At 44.0% G+C, this 24,723-nt stretch overlaps 1 protein-coding gene across 1 annotated transcript in view; it reads right to left on the reverse strand.

Annotated features, from left to right (window-relative positions):
• Positions 1–24,723, reverse strand: part of LOC118096523 (potassium voltage-gated channel subfamily KQT member 1-like) — a 265,503-nt gene that overhangs the window by 227,489 nt on the left and 13,291 nt on the right. Inside the window, exons 3-10 of the mRNA XM_035138468.2 lie at positions 17,187–17,313; positions 15,512–15,590; positions 11,816–11,912; positions 9,688–9,828; positions 5,551–5,661; positions 4,984–5,079; positions 2,790–2,915; positions 997–1,179 (exon numbers count right to left, since the gene is read on the reverse strand). Coding sequence (XP_034994359.1) covers positions 997–1,179; positions 2,790–2,915; positions 4,984–5,079; positions 5,551–5,661; positions 9,688–9,828; positions 11,816–11,912; positions 15,512–15,590; positions 17,187–17,313 — 960 coding nt within the window. The remainder of the gene's footprint in view (positions 1–996; positions 1,180–2,789; positions 2,916–4,983; positions 5,080–5,550; positions 5,662–9,687; positions 9,829–11,815; positions 11,913–15,511; positions 15,591–17,186; positions 17,314–24,723) is intronic.

Consider the following 24,723-nt stretch of genomic DNA (forward strand, 5'->3'; position numbering starts at 1 on the left):
CTCATTCCTCAAGTAAAAGAGCTCATTGATGAGGGAAATGCATTCTTTATATACTCACATGCATTTTAATTTCCCCACATATATTCCAGGATTAAGCTCCAGCACTGAGAACAGATGCTGGAACAGATTAAACTCTGCAGGATTTCCATTTTAAAAGAAGTTGCATGTGAAACCCTAATCTGAGCTTTACCCACCTATATCAGGAGCTTGTGGTAGTCAGAAGAACACATCGGAACAGAAGATGAGCAAGCAAGAAACCTGTTAAACCATTTCCTCTCTTGACCTAATTTCAGCTCAATCTGCTTTTTTCACCTGCCTTGGATACCCATGCACCACTCTTTCTCCATTCCTTTGCAAAGGAAACAGCCTAACTGTTATGTTCAAACTGGCACTCCTTGTTTATTTATCTCCATATATTGCTAAGATCGGGATGCGGGTGGCGCTGTGGGTTAAACCACAGAGCCTAGGCCTTGCCGATCAGAAGGTCAGCTGTTCGAATCCCCGTGATGGGGTGAGCTCCCGATACTCAGTCCCAGCTCCTGCCAACCTAGCAGTTCGAAAGCATGTCACAAGTGCAAGTGCAAGTCCAGCGGGAAGGTAAATGGCATTTCCATGTGCTGCTCTGGTTCGCCAGAAGGGGCCTGAGTCATGCTGGCCACATGACCCGAAAGCTGTACGCCGGCTCCCTCGGCCAATAAAGCGAGATGAGCACCACAAACCCAGAGTCGGTCACGACTGGACCTAATGGTCTGGGGTCCCTTTACCTTTACCTTTATTGCTAAGATAGCTTCTGGTTTGTTTCTGCCAGCATAGGAAAGATGGGAGAATTGGGTGTGAAATGGGCATTTATGATATGAGCAGCATGTATCAGCATGCTGCTTGCTCATGTTAAACCACAGCTAATGTTTAACTATGGTTTAACATGATGGTCAACGAGAACTAAACCAACAACTGAAAAATAAACTCATGGCTGCTGTCTGTATACATAAAAGATTCATTGTAAGATAGTAAGTTACCTCCAGGTTCATCAAGGTAGAAACTCATCTCTTTCTTGTCTTCTCGCTGACTGATATGGTCATAAGTAATTTGTGGAATAGGCAACGCTGTCTCCCCTGGATTCATTATAGGTGTGGAACCATTATCACGCCCAGGTTTTCCTTTCCTTTTGTATCTTCTGCTCTGTAATAAAACCATTTCCATGCCAAAAAAAAGTATCATACAAAAATTTCAACTTCTACAGTAAGAGGCTTGGAAACCCCAGTGATTAAGAAGTGTATAAATAACTGAAATAAATGGTGTGTGGGCAAGTTGAGACTTGCATACATTTTTAAAGGGTTCATTTGAAAGAATCAGCATACATTTTCAACTGAGATTTCTTAAGAAGTTGGCAACCACAGACCATATTAATGTTCACCTGATACACTGTTCTGTCTTTTCTGCCTGCCATAGAACCACAGCTTAGCTACCCCATATGAAGTCAGCCTTCAGCTATAACACAGGTATTTTTGCTCTCTGAAGAAATGACTGTCATACCCCAACATCCTGAAAATGTGGTTACTAGATTCTTACAGGAAATGTGGGGTACCTACATAGGGACCTCTACAGCTGTCCAGACCAGGCATCCCCAAACTTTGGCCCTCCAGATGTTTTGGACTACAACCCTATCATCCCTGACCACTGGTCCTGTTAGCTAGGGATCATGGGAGTTGTAGGCCAAAACATCTGGAGGGCCGCAGTTTGGGGATGCCTGGTCCAGACCATACTTACCATTCAGTCCTACACAAGTCTACTCAGAGTTCCATTGGGTTCAATGGGGTTTATACACAGGAAAGTTAGTGCAGGACTGTGGCACTAGGGCCTCCTTCACGCACATTATGAATTAATTAAAAATTGTGATGGGCTCACTCTCATACACATATCAACATTGTTGAACTTTTTTTCGTTCTGCCCAAAATTGTTTATGGGAAATCGGCAAAAATGGCACTGCCAACATGGGCTGCCATACATCTTACCGATTTCTTCCCGGACACTGCTGCCGACTCCAGTATTCCACATATGTCCGGGAAATCCCAGATGTATGGCAACCCTAACATATCACTTGATTCTTGAAGACCACAGTGACAAATGTGCATTTGGGAACCAGTTACAAGTCAGCTGCTAAATAGTAGTTGTTTGTTTGTTTGTTTGTTTGTTTGATATCTTGCCCCTCAACAGATTCCCAGGACAGCTTATATTCAAATGCCTTATTTAGATTAAGGCTTCCCAGTAGCATCAGAGAATTAGAGGCTGGGAGCATCTTAAAAGTGGTGTGTAAGACAACAGGTATCATAGAAATTCATCTGTCTAGTGACAGGTTTAAAGCTCACCCACACTTACCTTTGCTACGCATTTCTAGGCACAGGTCTGTGGTTTGAAGCTCTTTACACAACAGCCCTTTTTCTTTTGCCCCAGCACTTTCCCTGCAAAAACCCGCTCTTTACTGCTGAACCAGAGCAAACAGCAACCTGTGGAAAACCCAAATTGCCATTTGTTCCAATTCAGCATTAAAAAGCAGGTTTTTCTGAGGGAAGTGGCTGGGTACAAGAAAAAAGTGCTCGGATACAGCGCTTTAAAGCACAGACATGTGCCTAAAAAGGTAAGTTTGGATGAGTCCTGAATTTTACTTCAACAGGTTCTCCGGTTCTCCTAACACCTGAACTGATTCTATGGAGTTTCCAAACCATGTATTCTGTGTTGGATGGAAAGGCAAGTTATAAATGTAACTAATAAACCAATGTGCTCCTTCTGACCTGTTTTCTGAGATTTGGGCTAGATGGTGCTGCTGTTTTCTTTGCGTTTTGAGCTGGGGTGACATAGATCTTCCATGTGGCTGTGGAATTGTATGACTTCTCTGCTGCATAACACCTCCACAGAGTCTGCAGGACATAAAAACAGCTCTTGCTAATACTATATATAAAGAGGGACAGTACATAACCTTTCTGTAATTAATTAGTGTTACTTGTCCTGCATGAACAGTGCAAAAGATTTCTACCACAGGTATTGTGGAAAAAATTAGTTCAAATGCAGTTCTCCCTTGCCACCCATTCTGCTTTTATAGAGGTACTAGTTGACCCTCCCAAGCGTTGCTGTGGGTTATCCCTGTGGCTGCCCCCACCCTGTGACGATCCATGATACGTTGCTGTGCCTGATTCAGGGTCATAGCTGTCAAGTTCTCCCTTTTTTAAAGTGAAGTTCCCTTCTGCTGAATAGGCTTCCTCACGAGAAAAGGGAAAACTTGACAGCTATGCTCAGGGTCACTTTTTCCCAGGAAAGGGGACACAGTACTCCAGGTGAGGTCTGACCAGAGCGGAATACAGTGGTACTATTACTTCCCTTGATCTAGATGCTATACTCCTCTTGATGCAGCCCAGAATTGCATTGGCTTTTTTAGCTGCTGCATCACACTGTTGACTCATGTCTCGACAGAGAACATCATAAATAAATAAATAAATAAATAAATAAATAAATAAATAAATAATATATACCACTCTGGGCGGCTTCCAACAGACATTAAAATACAATAATCTATTAAACATTAAAAGCTTCCCTAATCAGGGCTGCCTTCAGATGTCTCCTAAAAGTCTGGTAGGGGGCAATTTTTAAGGGGGGCAATTTGAGAATGAGTTATTAACAGTGAATGGCCTTCTTTTAGGCTTCCTCCATGTGGATAGGAGTTCACTTTTTGAATAATAAGAATTATATGTCACAGGGGGAGGTATCAGGATTTTAGAGATGCTTCGGTGTGCCATGGCCACCTATATATTCTTTGTCATTCTATATATTCTTTGTTGTTGTATACTGAAGAGGACTACGCTGAAACAGTGCGATTATCCGGATCATTGTCTCACTGGATGAATTTAGTTACATAGATTGTACAGCTGACTATTGCTTCGCTGCAGTTCATAAAGACATATATTTTGCCCTTTAATCATCGGTCTACGTGTTGCCTCTTTTGGATCGGTTTTTGAGAATGTGGCACACATACTGCCTCCTCCTCTGCAGCCTGGAGGTGGCCTAGGGAGTCATAAAAGGCCAGGCGGGGGCGTGGAGGCAGCACCCCTCCCAGCTGCCCCGAGCTCCCTACCCTGAGGCAACTCCTGAGTGGGCTAGGCCTGGCCCAGGGGAAGTCCTCGCCTCAAGGTTGGGCTTCTCCAATGACATATTTGGTGCAATATTTGGAGAGAATGGACAGGTTATATTGGGTCTGGAAGTAACTGGCCTTGACGCACATACACCACAGCCTGTTTCATGTCAGCAAAAGAGCTCCTTCTGGTTGCTGCCATGTTTCCCCAGGATTCCTCTATACACAACTCTACTTCACTATATACTATCACCCCAAGGGTGTTCTGGGAATAAAATGGTGGCTGCTACCACTGCCACCGGGACGCGGGTGGCGCTGGGGTCTAAACCACAGAGCCTAGGACTTGCTGATCAGAAGGTCGGCGGTTCGAATCCCTGCAATGGGGTGAGCTCCTGTTGCTCGGTCCCAGCTCCTGCCAACCTAGCAGTTCGAAAGCACGTCAAAGTGCAAGTAGATAAATAGGTACTGCAACAGTGGGAAGGTAAATGGCGTTTCCATGTGCTGCTCTGGTTCACCACATGACCCGGAAGCTGTCTGTGGACAAACGCTGGCTCCCTCAGCCTATAGAGTGAGATGAGCGCACAACCCAAGAGTCGTTCACGACTGGACCTAATGGTCAGGGGCCCCTTTACCTTTTACCACTGCCACTACCACTATCTAGGACAAATTTGGCCCTTTCAAGTTCATTGAAATGCCCCACATATGCACTGCAAATAGTGGAACATTACAGCTCAGTCTCCAAAATCCTTAGTTAATACCAAGACTCTGTAGCGGAGTATTGCTCTTTGTAATCTCTTTTGTTGGGATGGTGAGAAGTTACAAACTTCGGTTCACTTTCTCCTATTTCTTCATCAAGTATTTACCTGAATTAGAGATGCTGCTGCAGGTATTTGCCTGTTGAAATGTTTTTGACGTTGTTTCTGTTGTACCTTAAGTGCAAAGCCGGAACCCAGGATGCCCTGAAAGTCGAAAAGCAGTTATTTGTTGAAGAAAACTGCATTTAATGCTTACATGTAAAAGTAAGATATGGAATCTGCAGTAAGCGACAGGGGTATAGCGGGGGGTGTCCTGCCGGGGTGATGGCCTCAGGCACATTTTTCCGGGGGGGGGGGCACTGCATAGTTATCTCCTCGCCCCACCCTGCCAGCCCCCAGCTGCTTTGCAAGGCTAGGATGATCCAAGGTCTGCGTTGGCCAGCAGGGCTCCCCCCCCCTGCACAGTGGGAGGGGGTCTCTCCAGCAGTAGCAAGGCCTGGGCTGGTGCAGCAGGCTCTTTTCACCCTCCGCACCCTCAGGTGCGCACCCACCCCAGGTGCTGACAAAGCATGCTACACTGCAGGTAAGCAATACATTGTATATATCCACCACTTTCTTGAAGACACCAGCAATGTTTACAAACTGACTTAATAATTATTTAAGGTCTGCACTCACCGCTGGAAGAGCAAAGAAAGAGATGGCAAACACAGAGAAGCAAGACGCAATTGTCTTGCCAATCCATGTCTGTGGCACTTTATCACCATAGCCAATAGTAGTGACTGTTACCTGTACAATAGATGAAAAATAGTTTACAAAAAGGCTGTAATGACACTAGTCTGAAAGCTGGTTCACATTTGTAGAGATTTAAAATTGAAGTACTGTGCATTTCTGTCAGATGTAGCTAATCCTTCTCCAAGCACAAGCTCTGGGGAAACCAATTGTGCTAGTCTGCCATAGGAGGCAGCAGTGCAGAGTGCGGCTAGCCAGGGCAGCAGCTCCAATATCACGGCCCCTCTCCCTGGGGCAGTTTTGCAGCATTAACGAAATATTCAGGGGAATTTCACAACCTCCCAAAACATAAGCACTTATTTGAATTGCTTATATGTACAAGATCAGTGTAAGTTCACCTGAAGCATGGTGGGTGGGCGGGACACAGCAGAGTATTGAATCAGGATTCAGTTCACTGGGAGGGGTGCTTGTGACATGCATTGGGAGGGGGGCCCCAATTTTAACATGGGTTTGTCAGCTTATTTCTAGGTTTATCTATCTTGATGTTTTGGTCACACTCTGTGTATGTGCTTAGGATTGCTCTTGGAGAGTCAAGTGACCAGTAAGATGCAGTAGAGTTATAACTTCAGTATTGATGTGTGTTTATATATGAGCTCCTTCCTGCTGGCATGTTTGAATACTGTACAGTACTTCAAATTTGATGCTGTCTTGACTCTATCTGTTATGGTCTTCTGCTTTGTTCTGGGCCAGCTTGAAAGGATTTGTATGCAGAAATAAGGGATATAAATGACTATAATAAATAATTATAATAATTATAATAATAATTTTTTTATTTATACCCCGCCCTCCCCAGTCAAAACCAGGCTCAGGGCAGCTAACACCAATAAAATTACAATAAAACATAAAAAGCAATTAATTAAAATACAGATTAAAATACAATATTAAAATTTATAATGCAGCCTCATTTTAAGTAGACCATAAATCCAAGCCATGAGGGAGGAAAACACAGGGGTCAGACTAAGTCCAGCCCAAAGGCCAGGCGGAACAGCTCTGTCTTGCAGGCCCTGTGGAACGATGACAAATCCCACAGGGCCCTGGTCTCCTGTGAAAGAGCGTCCCACCAAGTTGGGGCCAATACTGAAAAGGCCCTGGCCCAAGTAGAGGCCAATCTAGCCACCTTATGACTCGGGATCTCCAGAATATTGTTGTTTGTGGACCTTAAGGTCCTCCGTGGGGCATATCGGGAGAGGCGGTCCCGTAGGTACAAGGGTCTCAAGCCGCATAGGGCTTTTAAGGTCAAAAACCAGCGCCTTAAACCTGATCCTGTACTCCACCGGGAGCCAGTGCAGCTGGTAAAGCACTGGATGAATGGGATCCCATGGCCAGGACCCCGTAAGGAGCCTCGCCACGGCGTTCTGCACCCGCTGGAGTTTCTGGGTCAGCTTCAAGGGCAGCCCCGCATAGAGCGAGTTACAATAATCAAGCCTGGAGGTGACCGTCGCATGGATCACTGTGGCCAGATCCAAGAGAGGTAAGGGACCAACTGCTTGATACCGTAAATGTCACCTTAGCAGTGGCTGCAACCTGCGCCTCCATGGAAAGGGAGGCATCAAAGGTTACACCCAAACTCTTGACAGAAGGCGCTGGCACTAATTGAGCCCCTGCAAGAGATGGGAGTTGGCCCCCCAACATCATGTCGTCCCGACCCAGCCAGAGGACCTCTGTCTTCAAAGGATTTAGCTTCAACCGGCTCCCACGTAGCCATCCAGCCACAGCTTCCAAGCACCTGGTGAGTGTGTCCGGGGCCGAGGCAGGGCAGCCGTCCATCAACAGATAGATCTGGGTGTCATCTGCATATTGATGACAACCCAGCCCAAAACTCCAGACATTCTGGGCAAGGGGGCGCATAAAGATATTAAAAAGCATCAGGGAAAGGATTGCGCCTTGCGGGACTCCACACACCAAGGAGTGCCGCGGCGACAACTCCCTCCCTAGCGCCACCCTCTGTCTCCGACCTGAGATAAAGGAGCGCAGCCATTGTTGGACTGTGCCCTGAATCCCCACGTCAGCAAGGCGGTGGTCTAAAAGTTCGTGATCGACCATATCGAAGGCTGCTGACAAATCTAAAAGAATCAGCAGTCCCGACCCACCTCGATCTAGCTGTCTATGGAGATCATCTGTTAAGGCGACCAGAGCCGTCTCGGTCCCATGACCAGGGCGAAAGCCGGACTGAAATGGATCTAGAGCCGATGTTTCATCCAGAAACCTACCAAGCTGTTCGGCAACCGCTCTCTCAATTATCTTACCCAGGTACGGAAGATTCGAAACCGGACGATAATTGGATAGATCTAAAGGATCTAGAGATGTTTTCTTTAAGAGCGGATGCACTACTACTTCCTTCAACTCCTCTGGGAAAGTCTCTGTGCCAAGAGACAAGTTGATGATCTCACCCAGGGGGGCCCGTACCTCATCTGGACACGCTCTAATCAGCCAGGAAGGGCACGGGTCAAAGTGGTGGGCCTTCCAGCTCGGAGGAATCTGTCTACATCGGCAGGGAGTATCCGATCGAATTGGTCCAATACTGGACTCGAAGACAGTTGAGGGGCCTCCAGTTCTGTTATTGTATCCAAATTGGCAGGGAGGTCACGGTGGAATATCAAGACTTTCTCCGCAAAAAAGCTCGCAAATGCCTCACAGCTATGGGTCAAATTCGTATTTAAATTTGGCTGTTCCTCTAGGGTTGTTAGAGACCTAATTATTCTGAAAAGTTGTGCTGGGCGAGAGCTAGCGGATGCAATGGAAGCTGAGAAGTAAGACTTCTTTGCAGCTTTCACCGCCATCTCATAGGCTTTCATAAGTTTCCTATAAGATGTTCTTGAGGCTCCGTCGCGAGCACGCCACCATACTTGCTCTAGCCATCTGAGGTCCCGCTTCATTTTCCAAAGCTCCTCAGTAAACCAGGGGGCCCAGTTTCGGCGGGGTCGCAGAGGGCGCTTAGGTGCAATCTCATTGATGGCCGCCAAGAGCTGGTTATTCCAGTTCTCGACCAGCTCATCTAGTGAGCCGCCAGGGGGAGCAGGGTCCCGCAAGGCCTGATGGAATCCATCAGGATCCATCAGCCTTTGCGGGCGAGCCCAAATAGGCTCACCACCCAAGCGGGGTAAGAGCGGGAAGTCAATCCTGGCTTTCAGAGCGTTCCAAGGAGTTAGCAGAGTTCTATCGAGCCAAAGCTAGGTCTTTTAACTAGTAGATGAAAAACAACCAGTAGATGAAAACGAAACTGCAAGTTAGTCGCCAGGGCTACAATCAATCTTCATTGGGCGTTCAGTGTTATGCTAAGTCGAGTTGAGCCGTAAAACCATAAAACAATAAAATAGTACCACAAAAAACTAAAAACTAAAGAAAACGAAGTGATAAGGCAACTAATATAACACTTTAAGTGTGAACTTAGGATCAAAAGGTGACTAAAAACTACTTAAAAGCTTGATTGAAGACGGGAGGCTCTGACTAGGCTGCTACCTCCGCCGCCACAATGGGGCACAATGGCCATAATGCTCATTCACACTGCTCTTGTGCATGACTCAGGTAAAAAATAATGAGAATGTAAGTGGAGCCCTGTGAGATTAGGTTCCAAATCAATGTGGTCTAGCATCTTTTTCCAGTGGTCAACCTCCATATGCTCCTGACTGGGAATAGATGAAGAGAAGCAAAAGAAGGTACTTATCACCACAACCAGTGGCAACAATTTCCCTGTTAATTATGCTGTGAATGAAAAAAGTACTTTCTTCTGCTCCTCTGAATCCATTCCCAAGCAATTTAATTGGCTGATGATGGTTTTGCCTTACACCAAGAATACCGTTAACTTCACAGGTTTGATTCATGCATGTATAGCAATATTTAAATTATTTATTTTTAATATGAAATGTTCAGATTTAAGCACTTTGCAAAGTAACTTTGGGGTTACTTGCTTCTCTTCCACAACCTGCATCACAGAGTATTTTTGTACTATTACTCTTAAGACTAATTTCAATCCAATTCCTTCTTCTGAATATTTCACTGAGAGAAAGCAAGAGATGCACTTACCACACCCCACCAGAGAGCGTCAGCATAACTGGAAAACCCTGTTTGTCCCTCCTCATCCACTGCATCCTTCTCAGCGAGATAGACGAAGTACGATGAGAAGATCAATCCCAAGAATCCAATATACAGTGTAGTTATTAGTTCCTAATAGGAACAAAACTGGATTACTGATTGGACATAGTACAAATCTCTTTGTACAAATGCTGATTTTGGTTAAAAAAAAATATTCTTAACCATTTCATATTTTTAATAAAACATATCCAGTGATGCTGGTCTGCTTTATGACCTGTGGCAGTCATGTCTCACCTTTGAGTTGATATGCTAGCTTTTATACATATTCACACAAAATTTTGTATGCATTTCTGGTGAACATAGACTAGAGTAAATCTTATTTTAAAAAGCAAAAACAAACCCCACCACTGCTGTGAGCTGGTTGGCCAGAGCCTGGGCCATATCCAAGGGTATGCTTGAAGTCTAGCCAGTGAAGCACTCCAAAGTGATTCAAGTTAGCAGCTAAATGTACTGGCACCCTGTTTGTCAATACAGCTGAGGGTCCAACATGGATCCCTATAGGACTAACTGCAGTCATTTTTAGGTACCCAAACCCTGGGCAGGCAGGCAGGCAGCATGGGAAACACCTGCTGCCCCAGCTAGAAGGGCCCCAGTTGCTGGGACGGCTCTATAAAGCCAGCCTACCCAAAGGGTGGGGCTGCCCCCAAAGCAGACGACACCAAAGGGGGTTGTTCCTTTGGGGGTGGAACGAAGACGAGGTTGTGGGCCAGCCCCTTTATGCTAAAATTATGGTTTTAATGAGGAGGGGTTTTTAACTTGGGTGGGTGTTGTTTATTTGGGATGGGGTTGTTTTAAACTGTTCTTAAGTGTTGCACGTTCATTTGTATTTTTTTCTTAAAAAATAAGGCTGATTAATATTCTACAGCCTTTTAAATGTGTTTGTGGAGGTTATTGTCTTGTTTTGGTTTTAACTATTTACTTGTGTGTATACTTTGTATTTTTATCCTATGAACCACCCTGAGATCTCATGATGAAGGGCAGTATATAAATCTAATAAATAATGATAATTATTATTGTTGGGGAAGAAAAAACACAAATTTAGGATCCTGTCCTATAATGCCATGACCCTGAGGTTAGACTCCCCTTCTTAAGGGATGAGACTGATGTTCAAAGTAGGAAAGAAAATTGCCCTCAGGGCCAGCCCCAGATGTGTATACGAAACTGGCAGCACTCATGCAAGAGGCGCCCATTGCACCAGGAGGGTGTTGCATTGCCTTCCTCCAGTTCCAGGGCTGCCAGTTCAGGAGCCCTAAAGAAGACATCTGAAGGCAGCCCTGTTTAGGGAAGCTTTAAATATTTAACAGACCATTGTCTTTTAATATTTTGTTGGAAGCCGCCCAGAGTGGCTGGGGAAACCCAGCCAGATGGGCGGGGTATGAATAATAAAATTTATTATTATTTATTATTATTATTATTATTATTATTATTATTATTATTATTATTATTATGGAACCCGAGTCTCTGTCAGAGTTAATGACTGCTAAAGCAGGAAGAAGAAGAGTTTGGATTTGATAGCCCGCTTTATCACTACCTGAAGGAGTCTCAAAGCGGCTAACATTCTCCTTTCCCTTCCTCCCCCACAACAAACACTCTGTGAGGTGAGTGGGGTTGAGAGACTTCAGAGAAGTGTGACTAGCCCAAGGTCACCCAGCAGCTGCATGTGGAGGAGCAGAGACCCGGTTCACCAGATTACGAGTCTACCGCTCTTAACCACTACACCACACTGGCTCTCTCATGGGCCTCTCTCATGGAAGGCTCTGAGATAGAGCTGCATCTCTTGTTCAAGGCTCAGTCTGAGAATGGCAGCTGCTCTGCTGTTATGCAGGATCCAGCCCAAAGCCTGTACAGAGCTATCTCAGGCACTAGGGAGCCTTGCCTCACCGTGCCTATGTACTGCTGAGGCCAGGGATAAAAAAAAGAACACACTTGTAGATTGCCCCAAACCCTACATTTCTAGGCGAGTTCATTTTCACCATAACTGATGTTAGAATAAGAGCTTTACAGGTGTAAAAAAAAAAAGCCTGTTAAACATATTCAATAACCTTCCCATACTCAATACCTGACGATGTATGAATACAACAGATCCCAAGAGCCTCCAAGTGCCACCCTGTCGGTCTACATGAAGCATGCGAAGTATCTGCAAAAAACGGATTCCCCTGTGGAAAAAACGGCAGAATGCCATGAGAGCCCATCATACTGTACACAGAAGGCCTATCCGTGAAAACGTGAGTATATTTTCTTCTGAATACTACAATGAAATTTGAAAGCTCATTAATACTATAAGTACTCAGTCAAATAGTTTGACCAGTCAAAGAAGTTATGGAGCTTTTCTTAGAGGAGCTCACCCCTTAAATAGCTTATCTTTTTCACCTGCAGCCTCTGTCGCGCAACACAGAGCACACCAAAGAGGTGCCAGAACACACCAAAGCGTTCTGGTGAATTCCAGATGAAAAAAAGTCCTGAGTCAGACAAAACCAACTAGTAGCTTTGTGGGACAGAAGAGGTAACTTTTAATGCTTCCTGGGGCAGATCTACAAAATTTTAGGGTTACATTGCTCATTGATTTTGCACATACAGGTAGCTGTGAAGGGAACAGAGTTTGGGGGAAAACTAGCAGCCATTGCGGTTCCACTTGCAGTGACCCATCCCTCGGGAGCAAAGCTTAATCAAACTGGACAAGACAACATTCTGGGATTTGACACTGGCCACAACTTTATTGATTCCAGGTGTCAGTAGCCTTTGGCTTAGGCATTGGGTATGTATCCCTCCCAGCCTCCTAGTGGAAGAATGAGGGATGACAGTTGCTGAAGGAAGCTCTTTGGCCCATCTGCCGCATGCCTTGGCTTTTGGACCATGACATGGTAGGCTAAGGATTCCACCCCAATGCCTATATCTGCCAAAGTTGTGACTATTGCTATGGGCAGTGCTTTTTTTCTCGGGGCGCTCAACTGTGCGCAGTACTGACACATTTTTTATACAAAGATTAAAAGTGTGGCACTTACTGTAACAACTTCAGGGTGAGTACTGGCACCTTTTCCCCCCTATTTCTTTTTAAAAAGCACTTGCTATGGGGAAAGCAAAACCTGGAAATGGGGCCAATCTGTTTGCAACCAAATTCCTTCCCGGCTCCAAATACAGCACCCATTAAAGAACCACAAGGCGGCCAGGAATTGCAATGCACAACCTATAGGATGTGGGTGGCACTATGGGTTACACCACAGAGCCTAGGGCTTGCCGATCAGAAGGTCGGCAGTTCGAATCCCCATGACAGGGTGAGCTCCCGTTGCTCGGTCCCAGCTCCTGCCAACCTAGCAGTTTGAAAGCACGTCAAAGTGCAAGTAGAAAAATAGGTACTGCTACAACGGGAAGGTAAACGGCGTTTCCGTGCACTGCTCTGGTTCACCAGAAGCAGCTTAGTCATACTGGCCACATGACCTGGAAGCTGTACGCCAGCTCCCTCAACCAATAATGTGAGATGAGCGCCACAACCCCAGAGTCGGTGATGACTGGACCTAATGGTCAGGGGTCCCTTTAGGAAGGGGGACCTGTAGGAAGAAATGTTAATATACAACAAGCCCTAAAGCATGAATATGAGGGAGAGATGGGAGGGTGTGCTTTTTGGCTGACTGTGGTCCTGAGATTGGGGACAGCAGGCCTTTTTAAACCCAGAGGGTTGTCACGGTCCGGTCGACGGGCGTCAGGACTAGAGGCAAGATGGTGGTGTAGAAGCAGGAACAGGTGCAGGGCTGAGGGTCCAGCAGCAGGCAGTCGCAGGGTCAAGGAGCAAGGCAGAGGCGAAGGCGAAGGTCTGGGAGTCAAGTAGCAAGGCAAAGGCTCAAGGAACAAGAAGCACGGTGAAGGCTCAAGGAACAAGAAGCATGGCGAAGGCTCAAAGAACAAGAAGCAAGGCGTCGGCAAGGCAAGGGTCCAAGGAGCAGGGATCAAGACGTCGGCAAGGCAAGGGTCCAAGGAGCAAGGATCAAGACGTCGGCAAGGCAAGGGTCCAAGGAGCAAGGATCAAGGCGTCGGCAAGGCAAGGGTCCAAGGAGCAAGGATCAAGACGTCGGCAAGGCAAGGGTCCACGGAGCAAGGATCAAGAGGCCAGATGCAACCAGGCAAGGATAGCGTTGCTGTGGCAAAGAGCTGAAGAGAAATGCTGGGCTTTTATCCCTCCCAGCTCCTGCCACCAGGTGCAGTGAGATCTCAAGTGGCCTCACCTGGGTGACTACTCCTTGCCTCTCCAGCACAAGCTGATGTCTTCACCTGTGTGGCCATGCCTTGCTTCCCCAGCACAAGCTGAGGCAGGCCCCAGTCCTGCAAAGCACTACAGGCCCCAGAGCCTGACTCCTGCCCATACTCCTGACAAGGGTAGACTGAAAAAAAGCTTGCTCCACTCCGGTCTGATTCCAACCCATGCCACCATGGACTGGTCTGATTGGCCAGAATTTAGAATTGGGCCTGGCAGGAACTCCCGCCCTCCTATACAGCCAGCACAGGGTGTTTCCAACTACCGGCCACCCAGGCCAGTATTCCTCCTGGGCGTCAGGACCCATTTCTATAGGCTGCAACCACCACCCACCCCAGGACTGCATAAGTGGCCATTACCTCACCCTCTGGTTTCCACCACAGCTCCCAATGAGCTTAGAGGAAGGGAGGTGCCTTTTGCTTTTTGTCTCTTTCCCAATTCTCCTTTCAGAGCAAGGCCTTCCTGGTTTCCTTTTTCACAAGCAGCTGTCCTGTTTCAATCTGTAGCCTATGTGCTCCCAAACAGCAACATATGTGATATGCAGATAAATACATTTGTATGCAATGTTGTGCCTGAATGTATCTACTCTCACTGATAGATGCAGACAACTTTAATATGGAGTCTGAGGACTCCCAGGACATGGTCCTTGTTAGAAAATGTAGTAAAAAGTTATAGAATTTTAATTCCCTGGTATTTGATTTTTTTATTTCTTCCATGTATTTATAACTGTAAGGCAGCCCTCGTTGGAGGATCTGTGGTACTTCAGCACAACCCTGTGTTTGCATTAAGTGAGTGTGGGAGAGGAAAGCAAAGAGAAGGCACATTTTAAAATGGCAGTTTTAAACAAAAGCATACATTTGAATAAAGCAAACAGAGGAAAAGTTGTGGTTTTAAACAACAGCAGAGGTATGAGTAGATTGATATTGGCAGTTGCAAACAAGGTTTAAGTACAGCGAGAAGGGAGCTGGGAAATGCTCGGTTGTGCTCGCTTCACATATTCCATAGGACTTTCCCACAATCATGTATTTTACTCCGGGTATCAATATGAAGTTTCAGATTCAATGTAGTAATTTAGAAGATATATTTATTCACATATCAACATCCATATATGGACAGTATGCACCACCTGAACTTAACCATCTCTTATTAATAGGCTTGTTCATACAATTCTTTTCATCTTGAAGATAAGGTAAAGATATCTGCATGGTGCATGTGTAGAATAGGAGAGAGTAGAAGGTATGGAAAGGAGGGTGAGTTGAGAAAAGTGAGAGGAAGGGTGGAGGAGAAAGGAGAGTGAGTGTTAAAATGGGGGGGCAAAGGAATGGGGTTGAACAGGAAAGCAGGGGCATGAAAGGGTCTAAAGAGGAGGGGGTGGTGAAAACAACAACAACAACAACAACAACAACAACAACAGAAGATATATGTAGCTAGATATAGATGCCAACAAATGTCTTTGCACAATATGAGAGGCGATAAATCTAAACTTGACATATCTTATTGCAGGCATACCTTATTGCAGATGTGGCAAACACCTGTCCATTTGATCCTACACTCAGAACAATAATTGAAGCTATAACAACAATAAGATCTGTTGACAAATGGAAAATGGAACTGTTAATGCATTTTAATGCCATCAAAGGAAAAGGAAAAGAGGGGCAGAATGTTACAGCCTTTCAGTACTAAAAACAAAGAAAATCTATAGCAGGCTTTTTTCAGATGTAGCATGAAGGCGCCCCCTCCCTTTAGTATTATTATTACTATTATTATTATTATTATTCCTTCCACAATCATCTCTCCTTACAGGTCTTGCTTTTTTTTCTTTTTAGCACTTCGGAACCCTGAAAAAACATTTTTTAATCTAAGATGACACTGGGATAAAATAAATAACTACATAAACCATAGGGAAAAGGTTTATTTCTTTATTTATAAAAGGCTCTGTGATATCAAAGTTTATGATGTGTAATGTCTCCAAACCGTCTACATGGCAGACAAGAAATTGCAGGTGGTTTGGAGAAGATACACTTAGCCATTATAGGTAAAGGGTAAAGGACAGTTAAATCCAGACATTGGCAACTATGGGGTGTGACACTCATCTCGCTTTCAGGCCAAGGGAGCTGGCGTTTGTCCACAGACAGTTTTCCGGGTCATGTGGCCAGCATGACTAAACCACTACTGGCGCAGTGGAATAGCATGATGGAAGCCAGAGCACACAGAAATGCTGTTTACCTCCCCACCACAGTTATTTATCTACTTGCACTGATGTGCTTTCAAACTGCTAGGTTGGCAAACAGAGCAATGGGAGCTCACTCTGTCACATGGATTCGAACCACCAACCTTAGCCATTATACCACCTTTTGAACAGTAAAAATTTGAGGGTCAAATCAAACCTACCAGTGGACATCAGCTACTCAGAACTCTGTTCCTAGTGGGCAGGGAGGGAGGCTGGTTTTCTCCTGCTTTGGAGGGTAGGACCTGAACCAATGGCTTCAAGTTACAAGAAAGGAGATTCTGACTCAACACCAGGAAGAACTTTCGGAGGGTAAGAGCTGTTTGACAGTGGAATGGACCCCCTCGGGAGCTGGTGGACTCTCCTTCATTGCCATATATTGCATCTCAGAAAGAGTACAAGAGGACTGAAGGTGGATTGAAGGTGGGTCAGGATGTTAATCTCCATATTAAAGGAGTTGGGGTGGAATATGAGAGAACTCGGATTTTGCTAAGGGCACCTAGAACATAAACAAAGGAAAACACCAACCAGGAATGTAGTGGCTCATAATCTTATAACAGCTCATCTCCCAATAAAAGGTGGGCCAATAAAAATATCCATCTTGAAGCATCAGACAACTCAGCTATACACAAACCCAGTACAGTGGTACCTCAGGTTATAGACGCTTCAGGTTACAGACGCTTCAGGTTACAGACTCCGCTAACCCAGAAATAGTACCTCGGGTTAAGAACTTTGCTTCAGGATGAGAACAGAAATCGTGCTCTGGCGGCATGGCAGCAGTGGGAGGCCCCATTAGCTAAAGTGGTGCTTCAGGTTAAGAACAGTTTCAGGTTAAGAACGGACCTCCAGAATGAATTAAGTTCTTAACCCGAGGTACCACTGTATATCCCTTCTGCTCCAAGAAGCCATTGGATTGATGTCCAGGTATGATTTTATATTTAAAACAGACGATCTCACCTATTATTGATATAGGCTTCCTAGCAAATCGTATTCTTCCCTTAATACCGACGTATTTGCTTCTGCAACCTGCAGACCACAGCCTCACCACATATTCAGCACCAAAGAACACCACCAAGACAATTTCCTGAAATTAAAAACAATATTTAAGGCTTATTATTTGATATATATTATTTGATAATAAATTTTATCACACATTAATATTTTTGAAAACATTAAAACGTTTGTTTTAATAGGCAGCATAGAAATGTGGTAAATACAACTAACTAAAGGAAATGAAGTTTCCTTTTCAGGCTTTCTTTTCTTTCAAAGGCACAAGGATAAAAGCAGCACAGTGGGTTGGTTTATTTATTTATTCATTTATTTTACTCAAACCCCACTCACCCCCATTGGGGGGGCAGGGTGGTAAGGATTGTGTTTTGTATATAATTTTTTTCTTTTTGTGTAAATAAGTGCAATAGTTAATATCAAAGTTTACCCCTAAGATAAGTTGCACAGCAGGAAACGGCTTTCATTCAATTTGCTGTTCCTCTTTATGATCTTCATTTGTAGAACACGTAACATAAGGACATAGCGTGCCATGGTGTAACATGATTCTTTTTTTATATATAATCTATTTTTATTAATTTTCCAATTAAAAACAATTATATCACATTCATTATTTCAAATTATACAAATACATATCAATCAAACCGAATATTATGCCAAATCATCTAAAAATTTTCGGGGTTCCCATGCTTCAAGAAATTGGGGATTCCTCGCAACTGCCCACTGCTGTCTTTTTCTAAAGTCCAAATCGTCACTCAAAGTCTATGATAGTCCCAATCTTTCCCTTACAATCACAAAGATGTTTTCCTCTTTCACCGATTTTTCCCCAGCTGCTGAGATAAGTATCAAACGAGATTTCACATATGTTCTTTCTCCTGTGTGAGTTAATCAGTCCGGCCTCCCCATAAATCTTCATAGTCTGGAGCGTTTTCCTGTTGCGTCGGTCTTTCAACACGGAGCAGCGCCATCTTAGAAAACTCAAATCACTTTCGTTTTCTCTCATAACTATGTAGATTAGCGATCTTTATGAAATTTACAGCTTTTCCAGGCAGAAGATCCAGCCGTCACATTATGCATAGACTCTTGATAAATTATTGGCTCTCCTTGCCCTATAGCTGAACTTTGCTTCAGGTCGCTGTTCAAATTCAAAGTGTGTCACATCTCATAAATCCTCGAAACGCTTTCCAGGCGCTCCTTCTATCCAGTTAGAGGGGGGCTTCTCTTGTCAGCAATTTTACATCTTCAAAGAAATATAGTCAGTATCAACAGTTTATAAAGTTCAACTCACACAGATATCTTTTATTTCTCGTTCGTTCCAAACAAGCCAGGACATCATGTCCGGGAAGGTATGAAGTAACTCATAGAGTATATGCAAAAAACAAAAAAGACTCACTCCCCTTGTCGTTCCGTCCCCATCAATCCTTCTTCCAGATAGAATACAGCCTTTGACTCCTCACCCTCAGCAGCGTAAATTCCTCGGCAGTAAACAGAGCTTCTGCCCCTCCTTCTGAAGCAAGTCCATGAATTTAAGCCTAATTATCTTCTTTAATCATGGAGATCCCGCCATGCAGGTTAGCGTCCGGGAGTTCCGACATTCCTCACAAGTGCTTTCAGCCCAAGCCCCCCCACACTCCTTAAACAACCGGAGTGGGTTTGGGGGCATCGCGGGCCAGCGGCCCCTCTCTGTAACCCCCGGAGAGGGTAGGGGGTTGCCATTTACTCCCCTAGCAACCGCCGAATTCCTCATGAAGATCGGAGGGATGGGAAAAAGGTCAGCCATTCCTGCAGGCGGAACCGGAAGCCCCCATGGTGTAACATGATTCACATAGATTACCAGCAAGTCTGAGATCTTTTCAAAAAGTCAGGCTGGCATATAACAGTTCCACCATTATTATTATTATTATTATTATTATTATTATTATTATTATTATTATATTTTTAGAAAATTTTATTTGCTATATACATATTGCATACATACAAAAAATACAGTTGTATAAATAATAAAGAAAACAATTACACATTACCTTAACTAACATTTACCGAGTATAGAACAAAAAATACAAAAATACAAAAATCTGCAAATACAAAAATAAAAGTAGAAAAAGATAAGAAAAAGAGTATATCTAAGGAAAAATGAGAGAAAAGGAAAAGAAAAAGATTGACTTCCTTTGACCACTGTATGGTTCCTATAATCTCATATCCTTGATTGTCTGTAATCATTCTAAACTTTCTAGAGAGATAATTTGTTTACCTGTGGAGTTTTTAGTCTAGGCTAAGCCAGTCATAATTTTGGGAACCGATTTTCTTCATATAATTTGTAAAGATGTCCCATTCTCTCCTGATCTTTTCGCTTGGTTGATTTCTTACTAATTCTGTTGGTTTCGCCAATTCAATATAGTCACTTAATTTTAATAACCATTCTTCCTTTGTTGGAATTGTGTTGCTCTTCCAATATTTTGCAATCACAATCCTGGTGGCCATTATTGCATATAAAAAGACTATTTTGCTGTCCTTTGGGATGTCTGTTGTGAAGATACCTGATAAAAATAACTCTGTTTTTGTTTTTTTTAGAAAAGTGTATCTTAGCATTTTTTAATTATTATTATTATTCGTAAATCATGTCCCAGAATACTTTAATTCTGGGACATGTCCACCACATGTGGAATAGATTCCCATCCTTACGGTTACACCTCCAACACTTACTGCTGATTTTTTTATTCATTTTCACCAATTTTGATGGGATTAAATACCACCTATGCATCATCTTTTAAAAGTTTTCTTTAATTCAGGTAGCAGGCTGTAAACTTAATGTCATTTGTCCAAAGATTTTCCCATTTCTCTAATTCTACAGTATATCCGAAGTCTTGGGCCCATTTTACCATCACGTCCTTAACCATAGGTGCCAGTTTAACAATAACTTAAACATTTTGGATAGATTTTTTTCCCCTCATTTGAAAGCAATGCCCTATCTAGAACCGATATTTTATTATTGAATCCAGTTCTTCTATCGTCCTTGAAAATCTGTTTAGTTGGTAATACCAGTTAACAGTTCCATTAAATACTGTATATGTTACAATGTTGTGAAGCCTCCTGGTGGAGCATAGTGGCTCCATTGAGATGTGCAACAAGGTGTGGGGAGCTGCTGTGTAACAATTCAGGCTGCACCCCAGTCACCAAGAAGTAGGAGACTGAGCAAGCAATTAGAACAGAGGTGGGCCAGCAGGAGGTGGGGGAGGACGTGGCGTATATCTGGCCTTGGGAGGGGTCAGAAGCCAGTCGAGTCAACTGTCTCCAACGGCGAAGAATGAGTTGTGGAAGCTTGGACTGCTGTAAGCCTGTTATTGAGAAATAAACTTCAGCTACTTAAACTGTCAGCGTTCCGTGTCTTGTGTGGGAGAAGCGCTAAACCGGACAACCTGCTACCCAAGTTCCCTTAACTGGATATGTCAAGAACTGAACCTGGAAGCTCCTTCTGTACCAGAGGGGAATGTTTTGGAAGCTGAGACTTAATATAAATATGCCTATTTTTTGACAAGCGATATTTAGACTTCTATCTAGCAATTGTATTGTGTAAATTACTAGATTTCTGTCTTGTCTTTTGACCTTATAGAAGCCCACTCCCACCAATTCCTAAAGAAAGAAAGCATAAAACCAGATCCTAAGCTAAAACAAGAATCCAGCATCTATTTTTGTTCAGCCCAGTTCTCAGACCATACAATAGAAGGTCCTGCATTCAGTCCGTAGCATGTCCAGATGGGGCTGGGATAGACTAGATGTGTAAGCCCTTGCCAGCCTTTGCCAATGAATGTAAACAATTGCTAGATGTACCAGTCATCTGATTCAGTATAAGGCAGCCTTCTCTATTCCTACTTATATCAACTGGTCAAAACAGTTCTTCCCCAACACAGTTTCGTAAGACAGAGGGGAAATCAGTTGCTATTTGCAGAAGGGGAAATGGCTATCCAAGCAAGCAGATTCCTGAACAACAAAGCAACTACTCTATTGCCAGCTTAAGAATGGAAAGTGAAATACTGGTGGACAACAAAAGAGGTTTAAAGATGCTGTCAAGGCAAATCTTTAAAAATGTGGTATAAACACCAAATATTGGGAAACACTGGTCTGCGAGTGCTCCAATTGGAGAATAGCCTCTACTAAAGGCGTCATGGATTCTGAAGAAATACGAATTCAGGACAAAAGGGAGAAACATTTGGCAAATCCTCATTGTGATCAACTCCCTCCCAGAATCCTATATCCTCACTGTGGAAGGATGTGTGGATCCAGAATTGGCCTCCACTATCATTTACATACACACCACTAAGACTGCGTTCATGGAAGACAATCTAACTTGCCCACAAGTGATCGCCGAGAGAGAGAGATTAGATTGTTCAAAATTTTACTTGCAGAACTTTCTTCAAAACAGAAGTATCATATGATGCACCAAACAATTCCATAAGGCATATGCCCTTCCACGGCATAGGCTCCACATCTTACAAAATATGAAATAATTCCAACAGACCTAGAAGCAGAGGTCTGTTTCTCCCCACATCCTGTATTCCAGCCTGAAGCTGTGTGCTCCTGAAGAGCTTCATTTACATCCTTACTCTCACAGAGCCTGGGGACAAAGAACTCCAGACACCACCCTTCCCATATAGTGAATTTTCAATTAATCCCCCCCCCCCCGGTAAGTTCTAAGGATAAACACATGTTAGCTAGCAGAAAACAACAATACTTAATTATGAACTCAGTTAAAGCTCAGAGTCCCTTAGAATACAGCAGTGGAATTTTCCAACGTTAAACCCTTTCACCAATACACACAGGCATTCCCATTTCAGTATGAATTAAACCAATTAACAGTCTGTATTACAAGTAGACAGGTAGTTTGCACTAACTATCCTTGCAGCTCCTGTGCAGATATTTTACTGAAAGCAAAAGTTTCCTTGGCACGACAGGCATATAAGCTGGTATAAGCTGCTTTATACTCCTTGGATCATTGGCCCAGCTAGATTGGTATTGTTTACATTGACTGGTGGCAGCAGCTGTCCTAGGTCAGACCAGGCTCTCCCAGCCCCACTTGGAAATACCAGGGATCAATCAGGGGGTGTTTGGAAGCAAAGCATATGCTCTATCATGTGGCCTGTCTCCTAGAAATGGCTGCCATTATTACCACTACAGCAAAAACAGGAGAAAAAGATGGGCATATGGCAATGTATGCCTCCCTTAAATATTCATTTATCTGCTAAGTGTTCGGTGTCAGAAGGCGTGACATGCTCAGGCTTTAGAACATTTGGTGACGCCAGTAAAGAGATGCTTAAAGAAACAGAAGCTTGTGATATCTTCAAGCTGAAACCCACAGAATTTAGTTATCTGAAAGGGTCAACTTTCCCTTAAACATTCATGGCCAGACAGGATATTGCTAATTGAACCAAGTGACACACCAGGCTGCCCCTAGTTTTTGAAAATGCTGCATTAGTCTCTTTTAATTCAGTTTAAATACCATTAAAGGAATAATAGTTTTCTGTATTCTGAGAAGCTACTCTCTTTTGCTGACACTGGTCTAGGGGGCCTCACCCACCCAATGAAAATGCCAAAATTTAGCAAAGTACACACTGTACATCCAGTACATATATGTACTACATTTATCATATTTATATAAATATATAAAAAAGAACTGTAATACATATGTACTTAGAATTTGTAATCATGTTTCCTTTTCCTGAAACTGAGAGAATGATCACTAAGATGTGGTTTAGTTTAATAATTCCTGTATTGTAGAGGTTTGGACTAAATGACCCTATAGGTGACGGTCCCTTCCAACTCTACAATTCTATGGTTCTATGATCATATCACTTACTACATCTTGATTAAAATTGTTGGTTTTGACACATGGACCATTCCTGCTCTATTAGAAACATACTAGTCAAAAGCCAGCTATATTCCATGAATATACCATTAAACCACATCACACTGTTGTTTATTCAGAAATTATTGAGTTCAAAGTGTCTTATTCCTAAAAGGACTGTAGCCTTAAAGTGCAGAATTATACATGTCTATGCAGGAGTAAGTCTCTCTGATTTCAATATGGCTTACTTCCAGCAGGTAATTGGGTGTAAAATATACAGGCAAGAAAGGCGCAAAAACAGTGCCTAACAATCCCATGAGTCTTTACAAGTAAAATTCCAAGAGTCCTTGCAACAACCGTTGAGGCCTGTGGAGAGCTGGAGGTTGAAGAAGGAGGTTTTCAGGGAGTGATTCTGTTGGAGTTTGGCAGAGTTTTGGGAGGAGGAATGTCTGGTGAAGGTCATAGAAGGTATTTGAGGCTTGTTGGGGGGTTGTTTTTTGAAGATTTTTGTAGGGTTTGGTATTTTTTCTGATAATTTTTGGAGGGTGTTTTTTTTTGAAGTTTCTGGATAATTTTTTGAGCTTGGGGGGGATTTTTATTGAGTCAGGATTTTTTGGGGGAAGGCATTGTCATTTTCCTTGGGTGCTAAGAAACCCATTAAAGCAGTGAGTGGTGCCCACGCAGGAAGAGAAACTAGCAGTGCTGGGCTGCTTGCAAGAAGGCATCACCAAGAAGGCATCACCATGTGTGGAATGAGTCCAGGAGGAGATTCAGGAGGAGATCCAGGCAGCAGTGGCAGCAAGTGCACCTGCAATTGCCAAGGTCACCAGCAACATGTGGGACAAGGTTCTTGGTGAAGATGGAGAAGGCACTGAACCTGTGGCTGGAGGACATGAACCAACAGCGTGTCCCCGTTGATGGCAACACCTTGCACAAGGCGGCTCTCAAGCTGTATGTGCAGAGAGAGATCAGCCAGAGAAGGAGTTCCAAGCCAGATCCAGTTGGCCGAACTGCTTGAAGGGTTGCTTCAACTTGAAGAACATCTGCACCACTGGTGAAGTTGCATCCATGAACATGGGGGCTGCTGAAGTGTGCTCGAGCAGCTGAAGAGGTTGCTGCAGGAGAAGGGCTATCTTCCAGAGCAGGTCTACAATGCAGGCGAGATGGGCCTCTTCTGGAAGAAGAGGTCTGAGTGTACTTACATTGCCAGAGAAGATAGGGCAGCCCCTGGGTTCATAGCTGCAAAGGAAGGATTGGGTGACTGTGTTGCTCTGTGGCAATGCGGTTGGGCACTTGATCAAGCCAGGTATGCAGTATGGGTCCGTAAATCCTTGTGCTCTCAAAGGTAAGAACAAGAACATACTGCCTGTCCGCTGGCAGTCCAACAAGAGGGCCTGGGTGATTGTGGCAAGCTTTCAGGACTGGTTACCTGCTGGAGAAGGGGCTGGAGTTCAAAGTGCTGCTGGTGGTGGACAATGCTTCTGGTCACCCACAGGGACTGCAGTTTGCCTTTCTCCTCACTCATCCAGCCTGCTTCAAGGCTCACTGCACCAGGTTCACCTTTGCCTTGCTGATCGACATGATGGATGCTGGTTCGGATCTCAACCACAAGGCATTCTGGAAGTCCTTCAACACTGTAGTCTGCATCAC

This window comes from Zootoca vivipara, chromosome 5, assembly GCF_963506605.1.
Source record: "Zootoca vivipara chromosome 5, rZooViv1.1, whole genome shotgun sequence".
Taxonomy (NCBI): Eukaryota; Metazoa; Chordata; class Lepidosauria; order Squamata; family Lacertidae; genus Zootoca; species Zootoca vivipara.